General features: G+C 37.6%; 1 protein-coding gene across 1 annotated transcript; it reads left to right on the plus strand.

The window, feature by feature from the left end:
• Window positions 1-181: 181 nt before the first annotated feature.
• LOC140142628 (E3 ubiquitin-protein ligase RNF113A-like) lies at window positions 182-25,553 on the plus strand. The gene is given in 10 exon segments (XM_072164634.1): window positions 182-412; window positions 4,851-4,933; window positions 13,755-13,853; window positions 15,198-15,305; window positions 16,131-16,209; window positions 16,212-16,239; window positions 17,017-17,216; window positions 18,819-18,915; window positions 19,744-19,850; window positions 24,776-25,553. Coding segments are annotated over 10 exon segments (978 nt in total). The 5' UTR covers window positions 182-321; the 3' UTR covers window positions 24,862-25,553.
• Window positions 25,554-27,492: the final 1,939 nt, after the last annotated feature.

Below are 27,492 nucleotides of genomic sequence, written 5' to 3' on the forward strand. Positions count from 1 at the left end.
AAAATTCTACGTTTAATGTTTCAAAACTTATTTAAAAATATTATATACCACCACTTCTACACCACTTCGGAAGATTATACATATTAATGAAGTGATGTCATACTCTTTGTGTGCATTGTTGAACCCAGAATCGCGCCACGCCTGCCCACGGCCTATGACAACTTCATCATTAATATTTATTAGTAATTCTACATCCGGGTGCCTATATACGTGCTGTGAATCGTCGAAATGGTGAAAAGAAAACATTACAAAATTCTGTAACTCAGCTGAGAGTTTACAATACTTTGGCTAATCATTTTGAATTCAGTTAACAGAGAAAAAATGTCTGAACATGCAAGTGGGGCCAAAATCCTCTTCAAGAAGAGAGGAAGGCTTGTGAATGCCAGAAAAAGGAAAACAAGTGACAGCGAAGGTGAGGACATGGACCATAAAACGGGCTGCCGAATTCGGAATTAATTTGGCCAGAAGCCAAATATTTATGAACATTTCCATAAAATTAAATATTAAGTATTTCTTTTTCATAAAATGTTAGCTTTTACTGTCAGATATGTCCCATTTTAATTTTGAGCCGAACAAGGGAGGTAGGCCTACCATACCGTACTAAAGCAAATCATGCAAATGCGTATAGCCAAAATATTAAATTAGGCCCTAGGGCAGGGCTCATAATAGCGCGCCAAGGCCACATGTGGCGCCGCCGTGAGCTTCCCGAGTGGCCAGGCGCCGTTTAGATTTAAAAAAATAATAATAAACAATGTGATTCCCATGTTATCCTGGTAAAGACAGGCTAAAATAGTACAAAATGTTTCACCAAATGGCGTCATTTGCACCTTAAATTAAAAAAAAATCGATAGCTTCAGAGGGGGGTAACCCCCTCTTACTACCCCCGCGAATTCGCAGCCATTGAGTGGCGCTTTGCAGGTTTTTTTTAATTTAATGTGGCGCTTCAACAAATCTATTTGAGGAAGCCTGCCCTAGGGGTTCATTCATATATTTTCATGACTAAACGATTGTTCATACATACTCACGATATAACGACGTTTCTGATTGGATTTGGGCCCTTTTTTGCTGGTCATAAATTCCGTTTATGACCAGTACGCAGGGCATAAACAAGCTGCGCCACGCAGCGTTGGAACCCAATTAACACGATCCACGATTTGCTAGTGTTGCGTACATCGCGCGCATGTCACAGCGCCAATCTCCACGCGGAGCGCAAAGATGACGCGTATCACGCGTTGACTCCCGGCCGTTGACCTCATGAGCCGAGCTGCTTCCTGCAAGTAGGCCTACTCATTTTCTTCCAATTTATGAAGGAAAACGGTATGGAAATGTTATTTAAACTTGTAAACCCTTTTTATTTTCATCTGTATTGAATTGCTAAGAATGTTGGGTATGTATGAGCGAACGGGTTCATTCATAGGATTCGGGCATGATCGCTGTTTATGCCCTCGGCTCACGCCGGGCATAAACAGCGATCATGCCCTCAATCCTATGAATGAACCCCTAATTTATGCCCGAGGGCATAAACAACGTTTAGTCATGAAAATATATGAATGAACCCCGTTCATACATACGCAACATTCTGCTTGCTGTTATTTCCCTCCAAAAATAAAAATGCCATCATTTTAAACTAAAACTACCAGTTCCTTATCATTTTTAACAGTTTCTCCATCGCTAATTGTAAGAAAACGCTTTCTTGCTCAGTCCATCGTGCTTGAGGCGCGCTAACATCGCGCGTACATCACTCGCGCTTTGCGTAAATAGCTCGCGAACATAGACGCGTATTATCCTACTCGCGAGCGTCCCTCAGTTCTCGCGCGGCTTGTTTAGGACCGGAACGCCGGGCACAAATGTTGTTTATGCCCGCCTATCGACCAATCACGCATGCTGTTATATAGCGAGTATGTATGAATTCTCGATCATGAGAGCCAACTTGGGTACGCACAGTTATTTGCGCCGAGCGTACTACGCAAATACCGGCGCTTACGGCGCAAACACAGCTTTTGAGATTTGAAAAATCACACGGTCGTTGCTATAATCAAATTAGGCAATTCTTGGCCAAACTGGAACATGCGAGTTGCGTCCATGTAGTGTTCTAAGCGTGTACGCAGTGTATTAAAGGCGCGTGTATACTTTCTTTTGTACTGCGCTATATTCGCGTGTGTTTATCGCGGAGCCACTAGCGTTCACAGTGTTCCAGCATGGCCAAGAATTACTTAATTTGATTATAGGCAAGGTCAAGGTTCGGTCATGCAGGTCGCGCGATCGTGTTATTTTATTCTATGAAAAGTACGCTGACGCAGAAGGCACACCTCTCATGATCGAGAAATTGTTATTTTGGCTATAGGCCAATTCCATGCCAAAAGTGCCTTTTGTAACGTCCGTAACAACATTTTGGAACATTATTGCTCAAAACAGGAGCATTTATTTCAAACTTGCTAATCATGCCTCCATAGATTGATGTCAGACCTACTTCAAGATAGTAAAGAAAAAAATCTGAGGAAGCACCTTGACAGTTTTTTTTCATTATGTAATTAAAACGTTACGGACGTTACTTTTGAGATAAAATGTAACGTCCGTAACACTAAATCAACAGTGTAGGACAGTACAGGAGTATTAATCTCAATCTTGCTTTTCATGTTTACATAGAATGGAGTCAGGGCTTGCTCAATATAGTTAACAAAAATAAATAAAACACAGAACTGAATGGAGATTTAAGGATATGCACCATCTGTCAAAAAGGCAGGCACTTTCGCGTAACGTCCGTAACGCTTGTTTCTAATTTCTGTAGCTAATTACTAAGAAAGCCAAAACAAAATTGCTTCATTATATTGAACATTAGAGTGTGTACTAGTAGCATACTAAGAAATAAAGTGTTATCCTAACAGCAAACATGTGTGCTATTCACTTAAAAGTTGTAAGTTGCATGTACATGTATCTGTAACGTCCGTAACGGTGGAATTAGCCTATAGTAGAGTATACGTCGAACAACTGAATACAAGCACAACGTATGGACCAATATATTTTTGTAAACATTTTAGGCCTATAACAAAATGTATATTTCGTACAAATTGTACAACTATTCTACCCTATGACCTATAAAAGTATGTGTACCTCTTATCAAAGTGTCCGCAAAAAAATGGTCATCGCAAGTATCTTTGATGCTGAAAACTAAGGATATACGCAGGGACAGGCCAAAAACCTTACCTCGATCGTAAAATCCAGCCGATGCATGTCCTAAATAATTCATTATTCCATTGTGTAAATGTCAGTGATTGTGTCCATGTAATGCATGTATTGTTATTGCACCTGCGATCTCGCGCGAGAGCAGTTGTCAAGCTGAATTTATACTCGATCGCTGGATCACCATGTGAATTCGCATTGTTGTTGCATCGAGCATGCTGACTGGCTTAGCAAAATTTATCAAAGTGGTTTTGTAAACTAATCAGGTTAGACGTACTTTACTGGCGAGTCACATTAATTAATACCGTAAAAGGCCGTCGCGTTCATTGATTGGCTTACGATTTCAAAGAATGGCTTTTGCAACCAATCACAATACGGGATATGACACCCGTCGGAAATTTTGCATACGTCCACGATGACGTCATGCCCCAGTACCACGAGGCTGGCTTTTCTGCGAAAGCGAGCAAGTGGTATTAAGTCAGTTTCACACCTGTGACCTGTGTTTTAATGGAGCACATCCACAGCGCATTTGACAGATAAAAATGAAATTGGCAATTCTGAGCAACAGGATACAGGATCGGTAATAATTAACAGCTGGTCTGCTGTATTTGAAATGTATATTGAAGTTTGTAAGTTTGTGACTTCGTATGTTATGTGCAATTGATATTATAGGAAGCTTAAATTGGCAGGCTAGTCATGCAATTCATCCGTCTCTTCCGAACATATATGGACGTTCAGGGCAAGTCATACTGAAGTATGACTTGCTCACACAGGGTATAGTACAAAAATGTAGTAGAGGCGATCTTTTCCTTTTTTTAGACCACCCTTGCTAAATTATTAATATTACTTTTGCATCAAGTTTTTTTTTTTTCTGGTTTTGGAGTGTCCCTGGACCTAGACCTAGATGCTAGGATCATTCATGGTTGACCTAAAAAAAAAAAAAAATTCAAGATATTTTGTATTTTTAATATGAAAATTGATACTTTGTTTTCATGTCATACTCTATTAATGATTTCAAAATCCATTCAAATTCAATGCATTTTGAAATCATTAATAGAGTATGACATGAATACAAATTATCAATTTTCATATTAAAAATACAAAATATCTTGAAATTTTTTTAATTTTTTTTTTTTCAGGTCAACCATGAATGATCCTAGGTCTAGGTCCAGGGACACTCCAAAACCGAAAAAAAATAAACTTAAAAAAAAAGTTTACAATTTCTGAAATTTTTCGAAAAATGGGGGGTGGGACTATACTCGAACGTGGGACTATACACGGACGAATACGGTATATTGAGGAGGGCAGGGCTTCAATAAATGAGGAAAATTATGGGGTAAAAAACAAGGTTAAAACAACTTTTTGAAAACAAGTGAAAATGGCTATTCTGCTAGGAAGTTTTTGTCACAAAAAACAATTCAAAAATTATCGGAAAAGCAAGAAACATACCTTCATAAAATCAGCATCACTTCTGTCACATAAAAAGATGATCAGATGAGTGGAAAGTGGCAAAGAATTTGTGAAATGAGGGATTTTTTTGAAGAAAAGTACATCGTGTTTTTCGAGAAATTGCGTCATGCAGTAAAATACTGTCAAACGCGCTTGAAAATGCTTGATACACGAGCGTAAATCACCGTCAAAACGGGTTTTTTTTTATCTTCTCTATGCAGGAAGTGACAACAATGAAGAAAGTACCAGTGCCGTAGTGAGAAAAGAAAAGAAAGCTGATTCTGCCAATCCTCTGAAACAGAGGGTAAGAATCAACAGGTCAAGAGGGTGATATCTGGGTGGAGGGGGTTTATACATTAGAACTAAAACTTACCTCACGTGCCATCTAAAGTTTGTCCTGGAAACTTGACTTGTATAATTTTACTCCCTTTCAAGCTCTCTTTCAAATTGTAACTTGACACCAGAACATTTATGGCTTCTTAAGGGATCTAGAATGAGCGTTTATGCGTTTCGACAGTATGTTTTAGGGACATGAGAGCACCTCATCGAATTGCATTCTGAATACGAAGCATGTCTTTCTGATATCAAATAATTTTCATTTTTTGAAATTCACGATATAATACAAATTTTATGACAAAGTATTAAAATTTGATATTTTTCAAATTTTTGATATATAACAGTCCTCAAAATAAATTTTATAAATCTAATGATATATTCTTAAAGTGTATGTAGCTGGGAGGAAAAGCCGACGAACAATTGAAAATGTTGGCCTTTTATATTGAAGATATGGATTTTTTTCCCCAAAAAGACCTATTTTTTTTGTGTGTTTTGGGAACATCAAAACAAGGAAAGCACTGGCATGGAGGGCATGTAATAAGCTCACTAAAATCTGGAAATCCCATCTTCCAAGGCAGATTAAAGTCAAGCTATTCCAAGCAACAGTAGAAAGCATCCTGCTCTATGGTTCAGAAACATGGACAGTGACAACAAAGATCCGCAAGTTGTTGAATGGTTGTTACACCAGGCTACTTAGATCAGCTCTTGATATAAGCTGGAGGACACATACCACAAATAAAGAACTGTATGGAGAACTCCCAAAGGTAACTGATAAAATCAGGAAAAGGAGACTACAATTTGCTGGTCACTGTTTAAGAAGTACAGGGCAGGTGGTGTCAGACCTAGTGTTGTGGAAACCCAGTCACGGCAAAAGAAGTGTGGGGCGGCCGAGCAAGACCTATGTGGATCTTCTGTGTGAGGACACATGGACAGGAACCAAACGAAATCCGGAGCTGCATGCAGGACAGACACATCTGGAGAGCCATCGTAGGAGTCCGACAGAAGTCGTCCGAGTGAGTGAGTGAGTTTTGGGAAAAAAAAAATCCATATCTTCAATACGAAAGGTCAAAATTTTCAATTGATTGTCGGCTTTTTATCCCACCTACATACACTTTAAGTATAAATCATCAGATTTATAAAGTTTACTTCAAGTACTGTTAAATATCAAAAATATCAATTTTTAATGATTTGCCATAAAATGTGTTTTACATTGTGAATTTCAAAAAAATCAAAATTATTTGATATCAGAAGGACATTCTTCAGATTCAGAATGCAATTCGATATGTCTGATGTGCTCTAATGTCCCACAATAAATACTGTCCAAACGCTCATACCCCTTCCCTTAATTCCGCAACCCCCATCAGTATGTTCCCTCACAAAACAGAGACTGCCACACGTGCATGCCTAATACACATGATACAGGCTGTATCAAAATGATTAGTACCCACCGGGAGTACCCATCAGTTTCCAGGGATTATGGACATGACTAGCCCTGCCATATCTTGCAAAATGGCAATTTGATTAATAATAATACGAGGAATAATATTTTGAGGGCACTGTAGTGCATCGCTGGGTAAAGACTTCTTAATCGTGGGGCAACTCAAGACAGGAGTTCAAATCCCTGTCTGGCCAATGTGATATTAAAAGCAGAATGATATACATACATCAGTGTTGCCAGTCTTCAGGAAATTTCCTGATTTCAGGAAATTTTACTCAGTTTAATCTGTACAAATGTATGGGCAAAGTACATTTTTCAGGAATTTTTTTGCCTTTTCAGGAATTTTTGAAAACACTGACTGGCATCTTTGATACATACATTTGAGGCATTTATATAGCGCTACATGAATGATATAGCGCTGAATGATTTATTCAGTGGCAGTGGAATAAATTGTTTTAAGTGCGCTGATCAAAGGTGAAGTGCATGTTAATCACAAACATTTATTTATTTATTCATTAGCATAGAACTGGTTAACATGATAAGTTGACTGTCTCCATGTGGATGCAGTATGTTTATCCCAATTAGGTAGAACCAAAGAGTACCGACTTTGCTATGTTTGTGTGTTGCTGCAGGAACACAAAATAGTGGACCTCCAGATCAATTTTGCTGTGCACCCGACAAAATTCGATTCAAAGTGGGTTGTTGGTTGCGTTGTGCCAAAATGTGCACTGAGTGCACAAATCTTTGTAAGCTTAAAGATGCAACTTATTGTTATACCCGCATGCGAAGCATGGACGGGTATATTGCCATCCTTGGGTTTCATCTCCTTCTCCTCCTTCATCAAACACATCATTCTGTCAAGGCTAGCGCTAACACTACAAGGCCCTGGGGCCCATATGTGGTACACTTATGAGCCCTACCCCGTAGAAGTGCCTTTTGCCCATCTTGTCCCCAGAGGTCAAAGGTCACGGGCCCCAGGGGCCCAAATGTGAAAATACAAAGCATGCCGTTTCTCATCAAATGAAGCAGCCTCAGGGCCCTCAGTTGGTACACTGATAGCCCTAGGTGTACTCTATATTTACAAATATACAAGAGCCCCATATGTCATATGGGCCCCAGGGGCCCAAATGTTAAAATATGGTGCAACAGATTGACAAGCCTAGCTCTAAAAGTACAAGATCACTAGGGCTCATATATGACATATGTATGGGCCCTAATTTATAGATGTGCCTTTTGCCCATTTTGGCCCCAGATGTACAAGGCTAGGGGCCCCAGGGGCCCAAATGTTAAAACAAAGGGCCGGCCGTTTCTCAGCAAATAAAGTAGCTACAGGGCTCAGATTTGGTACACAGATAGGTTTTCAGTATTATATTGTCATATGTATATATGTATCCCATATGTCACATAATATGGGCCCCTGGGCCCCAAACGCTAAAACATAGGGCCGATCGTTACTCTGTAAATAAAGCAGCTTTAGGGCTCAGAGTTAGTACACAGATTAAGCCTGAAAATCACATTGTTATATGTACATGTGAGCCCCATATATTACATTATATGGGCCCCAGGGCCCCAAACGCTAAAACATAGGGCCGGCCGTTACTCTGTAAATAATGCAGCTTTAGGGCTCAGAGTTAGTACACAGATTGCACCTGAAAATCACATTGTTATATGTACATGTGAGCCCCATATATTACATTATATGGGCCCCAGGGCCCCAAACGCTAAAACATAGGGGCGGCCGTTACTCAGTAAATAAAGCAGCTACAGTGCCCAGCTTGAGTCTACTGATAGCACTAGAGAATTAAACTTCAACATATGTCCATGGGCCTCATAAGTCAAATATTATGGGCCCCATGGCCCCAAATGTTAAAACAAAGGGCCAGCCGTTTCTCATCAAATAAAGCAGCTTCCGGGCTCAGAATTTGTACACAGTAGCACCTGAGAATTATATTGTTATTAACACCCACATACCCCCCCCCCCACCCTACACACATAGGACTAAACAGACATATCCGTATTATAATTATTAATATAATAATTGGAAATACCAGCGTGAAGCGTTAAGGCTGTTCCAGTTAAATTACATACCCATTGGCTGTTCTATTTAATTTACATACTCCCTCTGAAATGGTCCCAAAATAGACTGTTCCGTTTAATTTACATACTCCCTCTAAAATGGCTGTTCCATTTAATTTTCATACTCCCTCTGGAATAGTTTTCCCCTAATCATATTGTATAGCCTCACTGTGAATAAGAGAGACTGACAACAGCAATCTATGGAGAGACAACTCCCCTGGGAGGGGACTTTTTACAAGTTCTTTATTTTAAGCGCTACGAGAGTGCAACCTGCATTAAATTAAAGCTTGTGACTTGGACTTTTAATTTTTACACATTTTCCACCCAATTGGGCGACTTTTTACAATTTCTATGTTTCAATTTGTACACAGATAGCACCTGAAAATTATATTGTTACTAACACCTACGCACGCACCCATCCACCCCACGTAGGACTAAACAGACAGATCGTATTATATCATTATAATTGGAAATACCAGCGTGAAGCGTTAAGGCTGTTCCAGTTAAATTACATACCCATTGGCTGTTCCATTTAATTGACATACTCCCTCTAAAATAGCCCCAAAATGGCTGTTCCATTTAATTTACATACTACCTCTGGAATAGTTTCCCCTGAATCATATTGCATAGCCTCACTGTGAGTAAGAGAGACTGACAACAGCAACCTATGGAGAGTAAGAGAGACGACTCCCCTGGGAGGGGACTTTTTACATTTTCTTTATTTTAAGTGCTACGACAGTGCAACCTACATTCAATTATAGCTTGTGACTTGGACTTTCACTTTTTACACATACAATTTCTTTATTTTAAGTCCTCAGCAAATAAGGACTGTAAGTTTGGGTACACCGATAACATGCGGGTATAGCCGTATTTGTGTACAAATATATAGCCTTCTAGTCTTATTCTGTGGTTTCTTCTCCTCCTCCTCCTTCTCCTCCTTCTCCATCAAACACATCATTCTGTCAAGGCTAGCGCTAAAACTACAAAGGCCCTGGAGCCCATATGTGGTACACTTATGGGCCCTACCCAGTAGAAGTGCCTTTTGCCCATCTTGGCCCCAGAGGTCAAAGGTCACGGGCCCCAGGGGCCCAAATGTGAAAATACAAAGCACACTGTTTCTCATCAAATGAAGCAGCCTCAGGGCCCTGAGTTGGTACACTGATAGCCCTAGGGGTACTCTATATTTTCAAATATGGTCATTTTCACGGTAAAGGGTGTAACTTTTGATTTTTAGGGTCAAAATTTCAAACCACTTAAATATGTTTCTGTTTACTGTAATCATGCATAGAAGCAACTTAAATTCCAGTAAAATAGTGTTTCAAGGCTTAAACCTTTTGATTTCTGATAAAAAATTTGACATTTCCATAACATTTTATTAAAAATATAAAAAAAAATGTATTTTACATAAGCTCAGAAAATTATGACATGAAAGCTGGAATACATGTGAAATCCCATTCCAAAGTAAGTCAACAGATATAAGTTAAATTTTATACCATGTTTTGCTATGTTTGTAATTGCAATTTTGAAAATTTTTAACATCAAGGGTCATTTGCAATGGAAATTTCCCAACCTTAAACATATTTTTTTTAAGTTTTAATTGGGTTCCTAAAATAATTTAAATGTCTAACTTCATGTATAAATACTACTTGATGAAAGGAACCTCCCAGCCAAGTTTCACAGAAATTGGAGTTATTTTTTAGAATTGGCAATTCAAGCGATTTGTGTTTCGGAGGCTTCAGTTAACAACACAGGTGATCATAAAAGTAAAATATTTGGCTAACTACTACAAGTTGACATGAAAAAATAGGTAAAAAATATCACAATTACCAATTTTCATGCTTTGCTTCTAAGTATTGAATTTCAGTTGTGACAAAAATTAAATTATCACAGCAAGTCATTTTTTTTTGTTTCGGAGGCTTCATGTTTACAATGGTTAAACATGGCAGAAGTAGTTTTTTTGGAAACAACACTGTTGGGATCATCTAAGCTGTTATTTTCTTGTGTGTATTGAATCAATGATTCTATGCGGCAGATATTGCAGATTTATAACATGATAATTTTTTCACCCATTTGTTAAGTATGGTGTTATTTGCATGTGAAGCCTCCGAAACGGGCTTTCTTGGATATCAGTATATTTTTCAAGCATTAACCATAATATCAATTTTTTTTAATTTATGACATTCTGCACATATCATGCAACAATTACAATGCAGATATCAATATGGAACATACCAATTTAGATATGCATAGATGATAATTAAGTTTACTGTTGTTTCGGAGGCTTCATTTGTTTCGGAGGCTTCAATTGTTAACGGAAAGTTTGTATTGGGTCCCATTTTCAAACGGTGATATATATCTCCATGATTTAAAAACAAGTGACTTGAGGATCTACTTTGCTACATTTTGATAAATAGATTGGATGAGCTCTTTTATTTATATTTGCCCAAGCTTGCTGAACAGTTTGTTTCGGAGGCTTCAAAAAGTTAACGGAAAATCGGCTCTTTGAAGTCAAGATTTTATAAAAATTTTAAAAGCTTGCAAATCAACTAATTTTTGTTACCCATTTCAAGTTAAGATATCAACTGTTATGAATCAAGAAGAAGTGAAGAAATAACCAAGAATTATGAACCAAAGCTATACCCACAAAGTTTGTTAACAATTGTTAACGGAAAATGAAGCCTCGAAACGACAAATATCAAGTCCGGTTCTCAAAAATACAGGGCTGTTCACAATTAAATCTAATGTGGCAGTGTTTACTGAACATATGACCGTACTTTCAGGATAAGAAAAATTATCCATGAACTAACTGAAGAAAACAGGGTTTTACAAAAATGTTATTGGTTTTTACAGTTTTTCAAAATGGCAATATTAGGTACATTTAAGCCTGCTAAAACTGAACGCAGTAACTCCCGAAGATGATTATGCTACCCAAGGTAGCTGCTAACTAGATGACTTATGTGGCCAAAAATCATGGAATTCTGTGGCTTTATTAGAAAACTACGGATCGAAATGTTAAAAATCCAAAGTTACACCCTTTACCGTGAAAATGACCATATACAAAAGCCCCATATGTTATATATTGTGGGCCCCAAGGGCCCAAATGTTAAAATATGGTGCAACAGATTGACAAGCCTAGCTCTAAAAGTACAAGATCACTAGGGCTCATAAGTTGCATATGTATTGGCCCTAAGTTGTAGATGTGCCTTTTGCCCATTTTGGCCCCAGATGTACAAGGCTAGGGGCCCCAGGGGCCCAAATGTTAAAACAAAGGGCCGGCTGTTTCTCAGCAAATAAAGTAGCTACATGGTTCAGATTTGGTACACAGGTAGGTCTTTAGTATTATATTGTCATATGTATAAATAACTCCCATATGTCACATAATATGGGCCCCAGGGCCCCAAACGCTAAAACATAGGGCCGGCCATTACTCAGTAAATAAAGCAGCTACAATGCCCAGCTTGAGTCTTCTGATAGCACTTGAGAATCATACTTCAACATATGTACATGAGCCCCATAAGTCATATATATTGGGCCCCAGGGCCCCAAATGTTAAAACAAAGGGCCGGCCGTTTCTCATCATATAAAGCAGCTTTATGGCTCAGAGTTTTTACACAGATTGCACCTGATAATTACATTGTTATATGTACATATGAGCCCCATATATCAGATAATAATGGCCCCAGGGCCCCAAACGCTAAAACATAGGGCCGGCCGTTACTCAGTAAATAAAGTAGCTACAGTGGCCAGCTTGAGTCTACTGATAGCACTAGAGAATTAAACTTCAACATAATTATGTACATGGGCCTCATAAGTCAAATATTATGGGCCCCAGGGCCCCAAATGTTAAAACAAAGGGCGGGCCATTTCTCATCAAAGAAAGCAGCTTCGGGCTCAGAATTTGTACACAGATAGCACCTGAGAATTATATTGTTACTAACACCCACACACCCATCCACCCCACACACGTAGGACTAAACAGACAGATCGTATTATATCATAATTGGAAATACCAGCGTGAAGCGTTTTAAGGCTGTTCCAGTTAAATTACATACCATTGGCTGTTCCATTTAATTTACATACTCCCTCTGAAATGTCCCCCCAAAAAGGCTGTTCCGTTTAATTTACATACTCCCTCTGAAATGGCTGTTCCATTTAATTTACATACTCCCTCTGGAATAGTTTCCCCCTAATCATATTGCATAGCCTCACTGTGAGTAAGAGACACTGACAACGGCAACCTATGGAGAGTAAGAGAGACGACTCCCTGGGAGGGACTTTTTACAATTTCTTTATTTCAAGTGCTACGACAGTGCAACCTACATTGAATTAAAGCTTGTGACTTGGACTTTCACTTTTTACACATGGGCGACTTTTTACAATTTCTTTATTTTAAGTCCTCAGCAAATAAGGACTGTAAGTTTGGGTACACCGACAACATGCGGGTATAGCCGTATTTGTGTACAAATATATAGCCTTCTAGTTCAATTTCTGGCTCTTTCATGAAAATGCCGGTGGTATAGTATTTGCCCCCCACGAGGGACAAACCAATAGCAGATTTACCATAGTGTTATACATGTACATACAGGGCAATTTTGAGTCGGTACTCTTTGGGTATAATCTCTATGGTGGATTACCATAGTGTTACTTATACACACACAGGGCAATTTTGAGTTGGTACTCTTTGGGTATAATCGCTATGGTGGATTTACCATAGCATTACACACAGGGCAATTCTGAGTTGGTACTCCTTGGGTATAATCTCTATGGTGGATTTACCATAGCAGTACACACAGGGCAATTCTGAGTTGGTACTCCTTGGGTATAATCTCTATGGTGGATTTACCATAGCATTACACACAGGGTAATTTTGAGTCGGTACTCTTTGGGTATAATCTCTATGGTGGATTTACCATAGCATTACACACATGGCAATTTTGAGTTGGTACTCTTTTGGTATAATCTCTATGTTGGATTTACCATAGCATTATACACAGGTCAGCTTTGAGTTGGTACTCTTTGGGTATAATCTCTATGGTGGATTTACCATAGCATTACACACAGGGTAATTTTGAGTCGGTACTCTTTGGGTATAATCTCTATGGTGGATTACCATAGTGTTACACACAGGGCAATTTTGAGTTGGTACTCTTTTGTAATAATTTCTTTGGTTTTTCCACACTTGTTGTACTGCAAGTGTATGGTGTACACCTGTTTAGATTTTGTGTGTCGAGGAGTAAAATTCAATTCTTGTTAATGTTTTTTTTTTTTTCAACAGACCAAACAGTTGAAAGTGAAAGAGAAGTTGGATTACAGCAGTGACAGTGATGAAGAGCAAAAAGCCATTGGCGTGGCTTACAGATCAACAAGGACTGCAGTAAGTTGGGTTATTCCTTTCTGTAATTTTACACAAAATTAGAATTAGGGTTAGTTTAGGATTAGGGTTATGATTAGGATTAGGCTTAGGGTTAGGATTAGCTTACACAAAATAATTCACTGAAGGATCGACGGTAAGTTGACAATTTGCTTAAATAAATCATCATTTTTCTAAGTCAGTGGCAAGAGTCTAGCTGTATAAGATATCGGTTATTCACTGCCCCATTATGCTATAGTATTAGTAAGCTCATTTTAGTCCCCTTCCTTCTACATTGTTGAATCTGGAGTGCCACAAGTCACAGTTCTGGGGCCTTTGCTGTTTCTACTTTAGATAAATGACATCAGGGAGAATACCAACTCAACCATTCACTGATGACTGACTGCCTACTATTTCGAAGTATCAAAACATCAGAAATTCACTGATGTTGTTTGCTTTGTTTGTTTGTATGCTTGCTTGAAAACAACCCTGGATTACCCAAGAAAATCTTGAATAGTCGCGTTCACATTTTGAGTTACACCCGGCGTAAACTTACACTAACATTGATAAAAATTCCACAAATATTTTCCCTACTCCTACCGCGTGTCCACACCTAGCCTACTCCTAGCACTACGCCGACTAGTTCCACCAAGTATTCACTTCTGGTCGGGGTAAACATTGGCTGCCACTTCCGGTGTTTCTGTGACCCGTATCAACCACGCGATATGTTATTTCTTAGTTCCGACTAACAAAAGGTCAAACTTACTCCGGGTTCCAGGCGTAATCTGCATTTACATTGCAACTTACGCCTGGCGGAAGTTACACCCAGCTCGCTACTCCTGACTTTTGTCAGGAGTAAATCGTCGGACCTACGCCTGGCGGAACTTATGCTGACCATCGTTCACACTGCACCTACTCCTGGCAGCACCTACCGCTACTCCTAGCAACTTGCGCCGACCAAGTTCCGCCGGGCGTACGTCCGACAATGTGAACACGACTAATGGGTGGCTTTATTTCCATGGGGAGTCCACAACAATTTCTATCCAGATATCAGAATCATCAGTACAAAACTGTGACTATCCAAACAGCTCCAGGATGGATTGGAACAGTTAGGGGTAACACTCTAATCTTCTTGAAACTGACCGCAAGCTATTATATACATCTCTGTACACAAGACATAGTACTCTCATGGTTCATTTGCCCAATTCTAAATTCACCATGGGGAGAGCGGTAGTCAAAATTTAATCTACAGATTTTGTCCATTTTTTTTTAGACTTTTCCAAGTCAATATCCTAGCCAACCATTACACCATGTTCTCCCTCGAATATGTTTGTTTACTTACTTGTTTACTTGTTTGTTTGTTTACAGAAACCAGCAGGACCTGATGACAGAGGAGCCACAGCTACCATAGAAATCGACACAGACTATACAACAGATGCCAGAGCATTGTTTGAGAAGCAACAAAAGATTAATGAGGTGAGTATAGTTGATATTAATTAATGCTCTACATATCGTGCTAGCCATAGGCTTCATCATAAAAAGTCCCCAAGTTTTCAGATATTTTCTCAAAATATCAAGAGTCAGGTTAAGGATGATGAAAGGTTCAGAAAGAGCGTTGGTTTCACAATTTTGTGCTATATATGTACATGTTGGTGACCATCAATTTAAAGTAGATAGTGTCCTACTACCTCAAAATAAAAATCCACTGTCCCTCTGTAGCAGTGCCAAACTGACCAGGAGGATAGGGGGAAATTGACCAAGACAAAATGTACCAAAATTTAAATTTGCCATTATTAGTATCATTGTTTTGGCCTGTTTCAGAACAATTAATTTACTTGTGGCCCATTTCAGCATTGCACATTTTTATGCAATTTACGAATTAAAAAAGGGGGCTGGCATTTTCTTTGGAATAGGGTGGGTCCCAAATATACTGGGGGTCATAAATTTTTGGAAAGAAAAATAGGGGGGTCATAAAATTTTTGATGACCAAAATGTAGGGAGTCACAACTCACAAGATGACCACAGATAGTGTGTTTATTTTATTCAAAATGACTGATTTCAAAAAAAATTACACTGATAAGGGGGGTAAGGTGTATCGGTGGTGGGGGTCATAAAATTTTTGTTGCCAAAATATAGGGGGTCACAATTTTATTAACGCTGACTTTTTGTAAATTTGTGACCCCCCTTCCAAAGAGAATGCCAGCCCCCCTTAATTGTGTCAGGTCGCCTTGCCACTGCTCTCTTGTGCTCTTTCATGTTTCCACAAAATGACTGAGAAACTTTGCTTATATTCTCAAATAGGACCTGAAGGACAAGGAAGACGATAAAAAATACAGAGGGATGAATAACTACCACACGTACATTGAGAAGAGAGACACAGCTCAGGGAATGCGGCTAGCGGCCATGTCAGGTAGGTTGATGAGTATTTCTAGTCAAATGATGTTACTGTATGTATAGACCCTGTGCAATACTACATCATCAAAACAAGATGGATTCTTGTGAGCAGTGTATCAAATATACTTTGAATAGGCGAAGTACCTGTAGTAGTAGTCAAAGAACCAACTTGGCTGCCACTTCAATTTTACTAACGTTCTGGTCAGTCTATGGCAAAAAGTCGGTATATTGCACACTTCTATTTTAAAATATTGTATCTTTGAAACAATGTGCAAATTTTGATCTATGGTAATTAAGAAAACAAGGGAATGGGCTTCTGTATACGCACCATACACTGGTACATAGAAAACTCAAACATTACAAACTAGTGCACAGGATCAAATTAAAAAAATAATGATGCTTAAACTGCATTTCTTAACAGGGGAAAGAAGAACCCCACATCACACACTTGCACATTTGAACATGATTTTTCAGTGGAAACATAACATGCATTGGCAGATAAGCCAGAGAAACCCTCCGGACGTACTTCCCTGTGTGACGGCTAATTAATTACATTTCTGACTATTATATGTGCCAACTGATTGGGTTCTGTCACTGTCGGGACTGGTCACAGCACTTTTCAGCTATTTATAAGATGAGGTCATCTAATCCTAGATCTGTGAGTCCTGAAGTAGACTCCCAAAAATGTGTTAAATTTACAAGTCTAATCCTGTGCATGTTGAACACTGTAAGAAATGTTCACCAGTAATATGAAAGAGTGTAGCATAACACTGAAGTTTGTTCTATTATACAGGAAAGGTCCTATAAGGGCGCCAGCCAATCTGCGCGCCACCACCCGATGGGATTACGCTCCGGACATCTGCAAGGACTACAAGGAAACAGGGTTCTGTGGTTTTGGGGACAGCTGTAAATTTATGCACGACAGGTCAGACTACAAATTTGGTTGGCAGTTAGAAAAAGAGTGGGAAGATGGCAGATATAACCAGAATGAAGGTACACACTAAGGCTTTGCTAGTGTCATGTGTAGCAATTTCCGTACATGTTTACACCAATCAATTTTAACGCCCTTGTCAGCAAATTGTGTTGATTGTGTACGGCAAAAAAAAAAAGGTTAGTCTCAAAGCTTGCATGCGATTTGTAAAATCTCACGATTTGGAAAAAAAAGAAATGCGAATTTTTTTTTTTTTTTTCAGTTTTTCCAGAAAAATTCAGCGAAAATCAGATTTTTTTCTCAAAATACCACAAATTTCAAGTCGGGAATAAAAAATAAAAAAATCGCATTTCGAATTTGTTTTCAAACCACTCGTGAGCTTTGAGACAAACCTTTTTTTTTTTTTTTGCCTAATAACAAAATTGAATGTAGTTGATATTCAAAGAAGGTATTCACAGATATCCCATAATACACTGCTGTGGACCTTGTGCCAGGTTCCTATGAATTCAGTAGTGAATAAACAATGGTCATCCCCAGCAGTTGTTGAGTCAATACAAAGTTCTACAAGACATCTCGTCATAATCTTCAGGATACTTGCCGTATCACAGTCAGACTTCTGTAGGTTTATTACCAGATGACAAATGCAACTCCAACCCATTACTTACTTCAATGATGCTGTTGTCAAGTTGTGTTGTGTCCACATTTCTCCATGCTACATTTGGGGTTTGCAGTATTTGTATCACAGTCGGACATCTGTGTAGGTTTATTACCAGCTGACAATTGCAATGCAAACCCATTACATACATTATTATGTTCTCATAATCTTCCTTCCTATACTTTGTACAGAGTTGAAGAGTCCAATATAATCAAAACTTGGACTGTGTTGGATAGGCTCACCTTTTCCCAAAAAATTTTGTTTTCTACAATTTTTTGACCAAACTCATTTTAGACTTGCTCATTTTTGACCAAAATCAAATTTTTGACCAAAAATCACATTTTTGGCCAAAAATCAAGAAAAGATTCTGAAAACATAATAATGATAAAATTGAATGGTTTTTTTCACCCAATACAATTTTTTTTCACATTTTTGACCAAAAATCAGGTTTTTGACCAAAAGTCACATTTTTAACCAAAAGTCATGTTTTTGACCAAAAGTCATGTTTTTGACCAAGAAAAGATTCTGAAAATATAATAATGATAAAATTGATGTTTTTTCACTCAATACAAAATTTATTGGTCTCGCTTATGAGTTTAAAAATATTGGACTCGACTTCGTCTCGTCCAATATTTTGAAACTCATAGCTCGACCAATAAATTTGTGTATTGGTTCAAACCATCCAATTTTATATCACAATCACACTGTTGTCAAGTTGTGTTGTGTCCACGTTTCTCCATTTGGTATTGGATAGAATACAGTTTCATTTGCTTGTCAAAATGTGTTGTATCGACATTTGTCCATGTAACATTTTGTGTTTGGGGTGGTGTTGGTGTTATATAAAATAGAATACAGTTTCAGTTGCTTTGCTCAGTTGACACACTCTGCTCAGTGACTTGGGTGAATCTAACATTATGTTGAAAAGATATGCCAAATCTATTTCTTATGGAAATGATACAATATTGTTTTAACAACTGATCCTCTCTCAAACTCTCTGTTTGCTTTTCAGATATGAGTAAATATGAAATAGACAGTGATGAGGATGATGATCTTCCATTCAAATGTTTCATCTGTAGAAATTCATTTACAAATCCAGTAGTCACAAAGTAAGTTATTCTGAAAACGTGTGTCGTTTATAACTAAAATTAATCAAGGTTCGCTTTTTGTTTTGATAAAAATTGCCTGTCTTACATGTGATCTTACAAGCATCAAACAGGCTTTTAGTAGCATACAAGGGGTTAAGTTCATTTCTGAGTTGAATCAAACTTCAATACATTGCAGACCCAGTAGCAAACCTGGGGGGTTACTCAGTACTAATGATCATAAAGGTATGTGCTGCATACATGGTCATTTGGTATAACAATGACTCCCTTTTCTAGGCCAATTTGTAGTGCGATCAAGCAAAATCAGTCTGAAGTCGGGCATATTCAATTTTCAGTTTTCTACATGATTTTATAAAGCATTTTGCAGAAAACCCCCTTTGAAATTGAACATTTATTTCTAAAGATATGAACAGTTGAAGTGTTTTCAAAACAATAGGCAACAAAAGAAATAATTTCCTTTGTTTGGCTGTATCTGAAAATCAATACTTCCGACTGATTTTGCTTGAACACATCACAATTTGGTATATGGATGAGTCATTTTTTGAGCCCAAATTTTTTGAAATTTTTGAAATATTGTAAAAACTTTTTGACCTTTGACATAGCGATGGGTCCAAAAGTCTTGGAAAATTGTGAATGGGTTGACTTTTAGCAGCACATCCCTACCCAAACCAACCTTGAGTGCCCCGGTAGCAAACTCCCTGTCATATGATATTATAAGTGGCCCTTTGAAATGACTAGGCTAATTAGGTTCAACATGGTACAGGCATTTGTATTAATTAAAAGTTTTTAAATACCAAGTCGGTGATAATCTGTATTGATTTCTTCATGCAGGTGTAAACATTATTTCTGTGAGAAATGTGCTCTGAAACAGTTCAGGAAATCCGCCAGGTGTTTTGTTTGTGGAGAGCAGACCAATGGGCTATTCAATGTAGCAAGAGGTGAGTAGATGGTATACAAGAATGATCTGTCTGTGACTGATATTGCAGAGTATTTTTTGTGGGACCTGAGAGCACATCGGACACATCAAATTGCATTCTGAATGCGAGGAATGTCCTTCTGATATCAAATAATTTGGATTTTTTGAATTCCTAATTAGGTCTTTGGGGAAACTTTATCCCAGCTACTTACACTTTAAGAATGTATCATTAGATATATTAAGTTTACTTTGAGGACTGTTAATGTCAATTTTTAATAATTTGCCATAAAATTTTCATTATAACACAAATTTCAGTATGTGTATAAATTTTGTCATTTCTCAAACTTGTATGTTAAAAATTTTGAATTCAGTTGGAGGTAGCAGCCGCTGAAGCTACCCTCGCAATGTAAACCATGCAGTGCAGGCAATGCGGAACGAATCATTGTCAAACGGTGATGAATAACAGTGAATCATGATTAAATCCTTAAAGATTTTCTGATAGTGATTTTAAGTGTATCATAGTAGCGTTTGTAAAAACTCATTCTTAAATTTTTTTTTTCTGTTTGTTCCAGAATTAATTTCCAAACTAGACAAATACAAAGCTAAAGAAGCGCTAAAAGAAGACCAGAGCAGTGATGACTCGGATGACAATGGATAACATCAAGGCTAGGCTAGAGATACTAAAGGAACAAATTATGTGCAAATTGGCCAAGTCCAGCCTCATCTGTTAATGAAGGCCAATTCTGACCATGGAGTGTGCAAGACAAAATTGCTGCACCTGCCCTATTTTTAAAGGCGCTATCATGATATCTGTTGTGTAAAAGCAGAGGAACGGAGCGTTACTTCTTGGATATGGGCAATAGAACAATTGGCCCTCAAGAATATGTTAGAAACTTTTATTCCATACAAGTCAAGAGGAGATATTTCTTCAACAGTCGACTTGAACACTTTTGTTCGGTCAGGGAGCAGACGCTTTGTGACAGGGTTGCCAACTCTCATGCATTCAGCGCGAGGCTTACACATTTGGGCACTTTTTCACACAAAGGTAGTAAAATCTGACACCAATTAGGTATCTCGCCATGATAGTAAAATCTCACACATCGTCAAAATAAAGGGAAATTTTTTTGTGTCCCTTTCCTACCCTCCTACCTCAGCTATTTAAGATTCTTGAGCTCCCAGGTGTAACATTGTAACATCTTTATTTGACAACAAATATATTTCTGTCCAGTACGCCCTGTACAATATCTCATGCCAAGCATTTCCTAAAAGTCTGCAACCCTGCCTTGTGAACTGCAAGAAGACTAGGCTAACGATGCAGTGGAGTCGTGTGTAGTTTGGCAAGGATGAATGTAAGCTGCACAGCCCGACAAGCACAGATGCCACTTTTCAGGTTTTAGCGAGTTCAAATTCCAGTGTTTTTTATTTATTTTCAGTAGTTTGTTTTGCCACAGAAGGACAAAGGTATTTAAAAGGGGACGGTGTGAAGTTAAGCATTTTGTGTGCACTTTGCTGGGAGTGATGCAAGTATTATGTATAATGCATTCTACATTATCATTATTATTTATTGTTGCTTTTTTGGATTTTCACACAAAAGTGTACATTCTGAGCATTGTGTCAAATGTGATTGTGCGCATAATTCCTGAAAGCTCGGACCTTGTTGACTGGTTGCTTAGCAACAACAATGCGTAGCATGATTTCTTTAATTTATTTCGAGTTGCGTGTAGTTTACAATGTCATAATGCATGTGGAATACTCGTGGTCCCACTCTTTACTTTCAAATTGTACATGTCATGTCTGAGAATCAAAATAAAGCAACAGTAGTAGGCATTATACATAATTATGCTGGTGACAAAAAATACAAAATAAAATGTATACTGGTGTTTACCAATTGGAGCTGATGGTCTGCGTAATTGACGAAAAAAGCAATCTTAAGGGAAGGGGTATGGATGTTTGGACAGTATTTATTGTGGGACATTAGAGCACATCAGACATATCGAATCACATTCTGAATACGGAGAATGTCCTTCTGATATCAAATAATTTTGATTGTTTGAAATTCGCAATGTAATACACATTTTATGGCAAATCATTAAAAATTGATATTTTTGATATTTAACAGTTCTCGAAGTTAACTTTATAAATCTAATGATTTATACTTAATGTATGTAGGTGGGAACAAAAGCCGACGATCAATTGAAAATTTTGACCTTTCGTATTGAAGATATGGATTTTTTTTCCCAAAACACAAAAAAAAATTAGGTCTTTTGGGGAAAAAAATCCATATCTTCAATATGAAAGGTCAAAATTTTCAATTGATCGTCGGCTTTTCCTCTCAGCTACATACACTTTAAGAATATATCATTAGATTTATAAAATTTACTTCGAGGACTGTTATATATCAAAAATTTGAAAAATACCAAATTTTTATAATTTGTCATAAAATTTGTATTATATCGTGATTTTCAAAAATGAAAATTATTTGATATCAGAAAGACATTATTCATATTCAGAATGCAATTCGATACGTCTGTGGTGCTCACATGTCCCATAAAAAATACTGTCGAAACGCCATAAACGCTCATTCCAGATCCCTTAAGCAGATCAAGTTCTCTTGAATTTTATTTATAAACTTGTTTAGCAGTGACGTCGCCATGTTACATATAAATTGGAAATAAGAAACCGATGAACCATGTGCATTATATGGAAAGCCTACAGTAGAAATAAATCCACTGACTTCTACATCATGTAAAACCTGCATCAGGAGTGACTTTTATTATGTGATCTGTTTGCATTGCATGTAAGAGTGTGTGTACTACCAGTCCCTGAACCAGTCATAAAAATTACCGTATACACAAATGAAAGTTTTTCAACTGAGTGTTTATTTTCATTTACAAAGCAACTACAGATATAATTATGACATTAAAATTATGTTCCATTTCAATAAAAATGATAGCCTTTTTTTATTCAATGCTCATTTGCAATTTCCTTTTCTACATTTGACAGGTGAGCTATGATCAATAATGTATGGCCAAAGAGTACAGACTCCGCTATGTTTGCAAGTCATTCATGAAGGGCAAATAGTGTACTTCAGGATAATTTCACAATCCACACGGCAAATTTTGATTCAAATCATGTTAATCGTGTTAGGCGCGAACCTGTTGTGCCCAAAATGTGCCCCATTAGCGCTTCAGTTCACAAACCTCTGAAATGCTCAAGCTTTTATGCTAATTAACATTCAGTTCAAAGTTCAGGCTTGTGCTAAAATAATGACAGAGGTACAAATCCTCCATGAGCGACACAAAACCAACATAGCATATTTACCATATAATATCGTTACACACAGAGTAATTATGAGTCGGAAATATAATCTCTTTGCCCACAATAAAATATCGACTTAGCCATAAATAGTTGGCAAGTTCATCGAAAAGAATTTTGTATTATTATCGACTTGGGTCACGATTGCATTGGATTATGTCACATAATTATGATCCTCTTTATATAGCCAAAGATCAGTTATCATTTACATTAGGGAACAATCCAAAACAAGACATATTCTGTCATCGTAATAGTTTTCATAAAAGGTTGAGCTCCGTCCCCATTTGTAATGAAACAAAAGGTGAGACATAAAAATCATTATTAAAAAAGTGTATACTATGGGGGATTATATTAACATACAGTAACAACCAGTTATATAACCAATCTTCCTGGTGAATACTTCCAATTCATAGGACTTCACAAATGTTTAGGTTTGTTCCCTTTCATTAGCATGAAATTGGAAATGTTAAAAATCACCACTAAAATGATCAATTTTTTAAACAATTGTAAAGTAAAAAAAACCCACAATTTGACCCAAATTGCTCAACTATTTTTGGTGAAGTTAGTAAAAATCGGAAAATAATAAAAAACAAAAATAATGGCTTCCTTCATGTAGATCTTCGTATCTAGTTTTTGAAAATAATTAAGAAAAAAAATTTCCTGAAGATTTTTTTATGCTGTCCACACAAATTTGGGTCAAAATCAAGACTGAGCCTATTTATACATAAATCGGACATCACGGTTGGATTCATCCATTCTAAATATGTTACTACATGCTTCAGACAACCATTTATATACTTTTAACCAACAATTTAGTAGCAATCGGGCCCTAAACTTTCCATAATTCCATGGTTCATACCAACCTCAAATACATCATGGATTTATATTGTGATTTATAGTACCCTATGCCAAACCCACATGTACTTGCAGTTAAGAAGAGCTGCTCACTGGGTACATGTACCAAAATGCTCATGAAGTTAAAAACATCAAATTCCCCTACTTGCAAGCCTATACTCTAGTGGAGTGTATAAGAGACATCTTACAACAAGAGGGTTTTGAAACATGTATACCCATCACTAAAATTTGTACACTTAAATGTTATGCCAAGTCCTTTTTAAGCGCAAGTCTTCACATATATATGTAAGCACACAACGTCAAGCGTGTGCATTAGGCTGCGATCACATAGAAGTATACTGTATACAGTAAACACTATACAATATACGCTCATTTTATCAGGCTGAGTTCACATATTATACTCCTGTGAAGTCAGCCTGATCGAATGAGCGTATAGCAAATACAGTATACTTCTATGTGATCGCAGCCTTATGCCACAGCAAAAATATGTGCTGGACGGTTTATAGCAAATTTCAGTATGTGCATAAATTTGGTCATTTCTCAAACTTGTATGTTAAAAATTTTGAATTCAGTTGGAGGTAGCAGCCGCTGAAGCTACCCTCGCAATGTAAACCATGCAGTGCAGGCAATGCGGAACGAATCATTGTCAAACGGTGATGAATAACAGTGAATCATGATTAAATCCTTAAAGATTTTCTGATAGTGATTTTATGTGTATCACAGTAGTGTTTGTAAAAACTCATTCTTAATTTTTTTTTTTTTTTTTGTTTGTTCCAGAATTAATTTCCAAACTAGACAAATACAAAGCTAAAGAAGCGCAAAAAGAAGACCAGAGTAGTGACGACTCGGATGACAATGGATAACATCAAGGCCAGGCTAGATACTAAAGGAACAAATTATGTGCAAATTGGCCAAGTCCAGCCTCATCTGTTAATGAAGGCCAATTCTGACCATGGAGTGTGCAAGACAAAATTGCTGCACCTGCCCTATTTTTAAAGGCACTATCATGATATCTGTTGTGTAAAAGCAGAGGAACGGAGCGTGACTTCTTGGATATGGGCAATAGAACAATTGGCCCTCAAGAATATGTTAGAAACTTTTATTCCATACAAGTCAAGAGGAGATATTTCTTCAACAGTTGACTTGAACACTTTTCAGGAGCAGACGCTTTGTGACAAGGTTGCCAACTCTCATGCATTCAGCGCGAGGCTTACACATTTGGGCACTTTTTCACACCAAGGTAGTAAAATCTGACACCAATTAGGTATCTCGCCATGATAGTAAAATCTCACACATCGTCAAAATAAAGGGAAATTTTTTTGTGTCACTTTCCTACCCTCCTACCTCAGCTATTTAAGATTCTTGAGCTCCCAGGTGTAACATTGTAACATCTTTAATTGACAAGAAATATTTATGTCCCAGTACGCCCCTGTACAATATCTCATGCCAAGCATTCCTAAAAGTCGGCAACCCTGCCTTGTGAACTGCAAGAAGACTAGGCTAACGATGCAGTGGGGTCGTGTGTAGTTTGGCAATGATGAATGTAAGCTGCACAGCCCGAGATCCCACTTTTCAGGTTTTAGCCTGAATTCAGGTTTTATGCGAGTCCAAATTCCAGCGTTTTTATTTATTTTCAGTAGTTTCAGGTTTTTTGAGTGAAACTGAGTGGCATCTCTAGACAAGGGGAAAGTGTGAACCCTGTAATGCATATTTTGATGCATATTTCTTGACTGTTGATGGCATAATGATAAAGCATCTTGGACCCAAGGAATTCCTTGCTTGATTTTTGGTTTCAGTGTGGATGTGCAGCTGAAAACTAAACCTGAAAATGCCTTATACTAATGGTGTGGACTTGATATTATTTATGTTCAACATGAGGTTAATTTACAAATTTAAACTATTATTAACCAATTTTGACATTGCTTCAAAAAAAATGTGCACTTCCAGATTTTTTGGAGAAACTTTGATTTAAAATATATATCATCCCATCTCTACATCAATTTTCTGAAATTTGTGACACATCATTCCAGTACACATCCTGAAACTGCCTCCTTACTTAAATCCCTATATAGTCCATAAGTTTGATGGTCCCAAGGGAATGTGGCTATAGCATAGCTTTGCCAATTATGAAGACCTTTGCTGTCACTGGTGCATTGTGTTTAGGGTTATAACTAAAGTAAAGTTAAGTTTAGTTGAGGTCTCAAGACATTGTTGGATTCCATGAATAATTAATTAATTATGAATTCATCATGAACTTTGAAGAAACAATTTCTTTGGACCTTGGAAATTTCAGAGAAATAATTTTTCAACCAAGAACCACTGTGATGAGGGCAGGATTTACCATTATTGGGCCAGATGGGCCGGGCACAGGGCCCCCAAAATTTTGGGGCCCCAAAACTTGCCCTGCGCATCCTTTCATATATAGCAATTTTTGTGTTCACTTTTGGTTAAAATAGTCAGAAATTGATTTGTTTTGCTCGCTTGGCACGCATATTAATTGTAAAATCTGAACAATATATGCTCGTCTTCATCTAAATTAAATTTAATGTATCCGCCGCCACTGTCGATAGTATACGTAAACCAAAACTTGGCCACTTGACATGCTTGAGTGCACAATCTGAACATTTGCCTTCCTCACGGTGACTGTGGGGGCCTCCAAATTTGGGCCTGGCCCAGAGCCCCCAAAAAGCTAAATCCGGCCCTGACTGTGATCTTGTTTTGGATCATAATTGTTAGGTGTGGGCTAAAACACCCTAATCCACACTCTGGATATGATCTAGCACTAAAGTGGCAAGGTGGAACTCAACTTCTTATGTCGGTCAAAATATATTTAAAAAAGACAGCAAAAAACAGCAAATGGTAACCAGTGGATCAACATTTTAGAAATACCTATGATCTTAGATCAAGCAGAAGTAATTTTTCAATAGTTTGTTTCAAAATTAGGTTGTTTTGCCACATAAGGACAAAGGTGTTTACAAAGGGACAGTTTGAAGTTAAGCATTTTGTGTGCACTTTGCTGGGAGTGATGCGAGTATTATATATAATGCATTCTACATTATCATTATTATTTATTGTTGCTATTTTTAATTTTCACACAAAAGTGTACATTCTGAGCATTGTATCGAATGTGATTGTGCGCATAATTCCCGAAAGCTCGGACCTTGGTGACCGGTTGCTTAGCAACAACATTGCGTAGCATGATTGCTTTAATTTATTTTGAGTTGCGCAATAAAGCAACAGTAGTAGGCATTATACATGTGCTGGTGACAAAAAAATACAAAATGAACTGTATACTGCAGCTGGTGTTTACCAATAGAGGTTATCCACTTTACTCATGTGTGACAAAAGGTGCCGATTCCCGAAGTATTCCTCATTCAAACCAATTCACTGCACGACCTCGGAGTTACCTGAATTACTTTGGCGGGCTATATTTGAAACAGTCATGGTTGCACATGCAGGTACTTCTTTTGAAAGTCCTGAACAAGGTATAGCAG

The sequence above is a fragment of the Amphiura filiformis genome, chromosome 20 (assembly GCF_039555335.1).
Source record: "Amphiura filiformis chromosome 20, Afil_fr2py, whole genome shotgun sequence".
NCBI classification, from domain to species: domain Eukaryota; kingdom Metazoa; phylum Echinodermata; class Ophiuroidea; order Amphilepidida; family Amphiuridae; genus Amphiura; species Amphiura filiformis.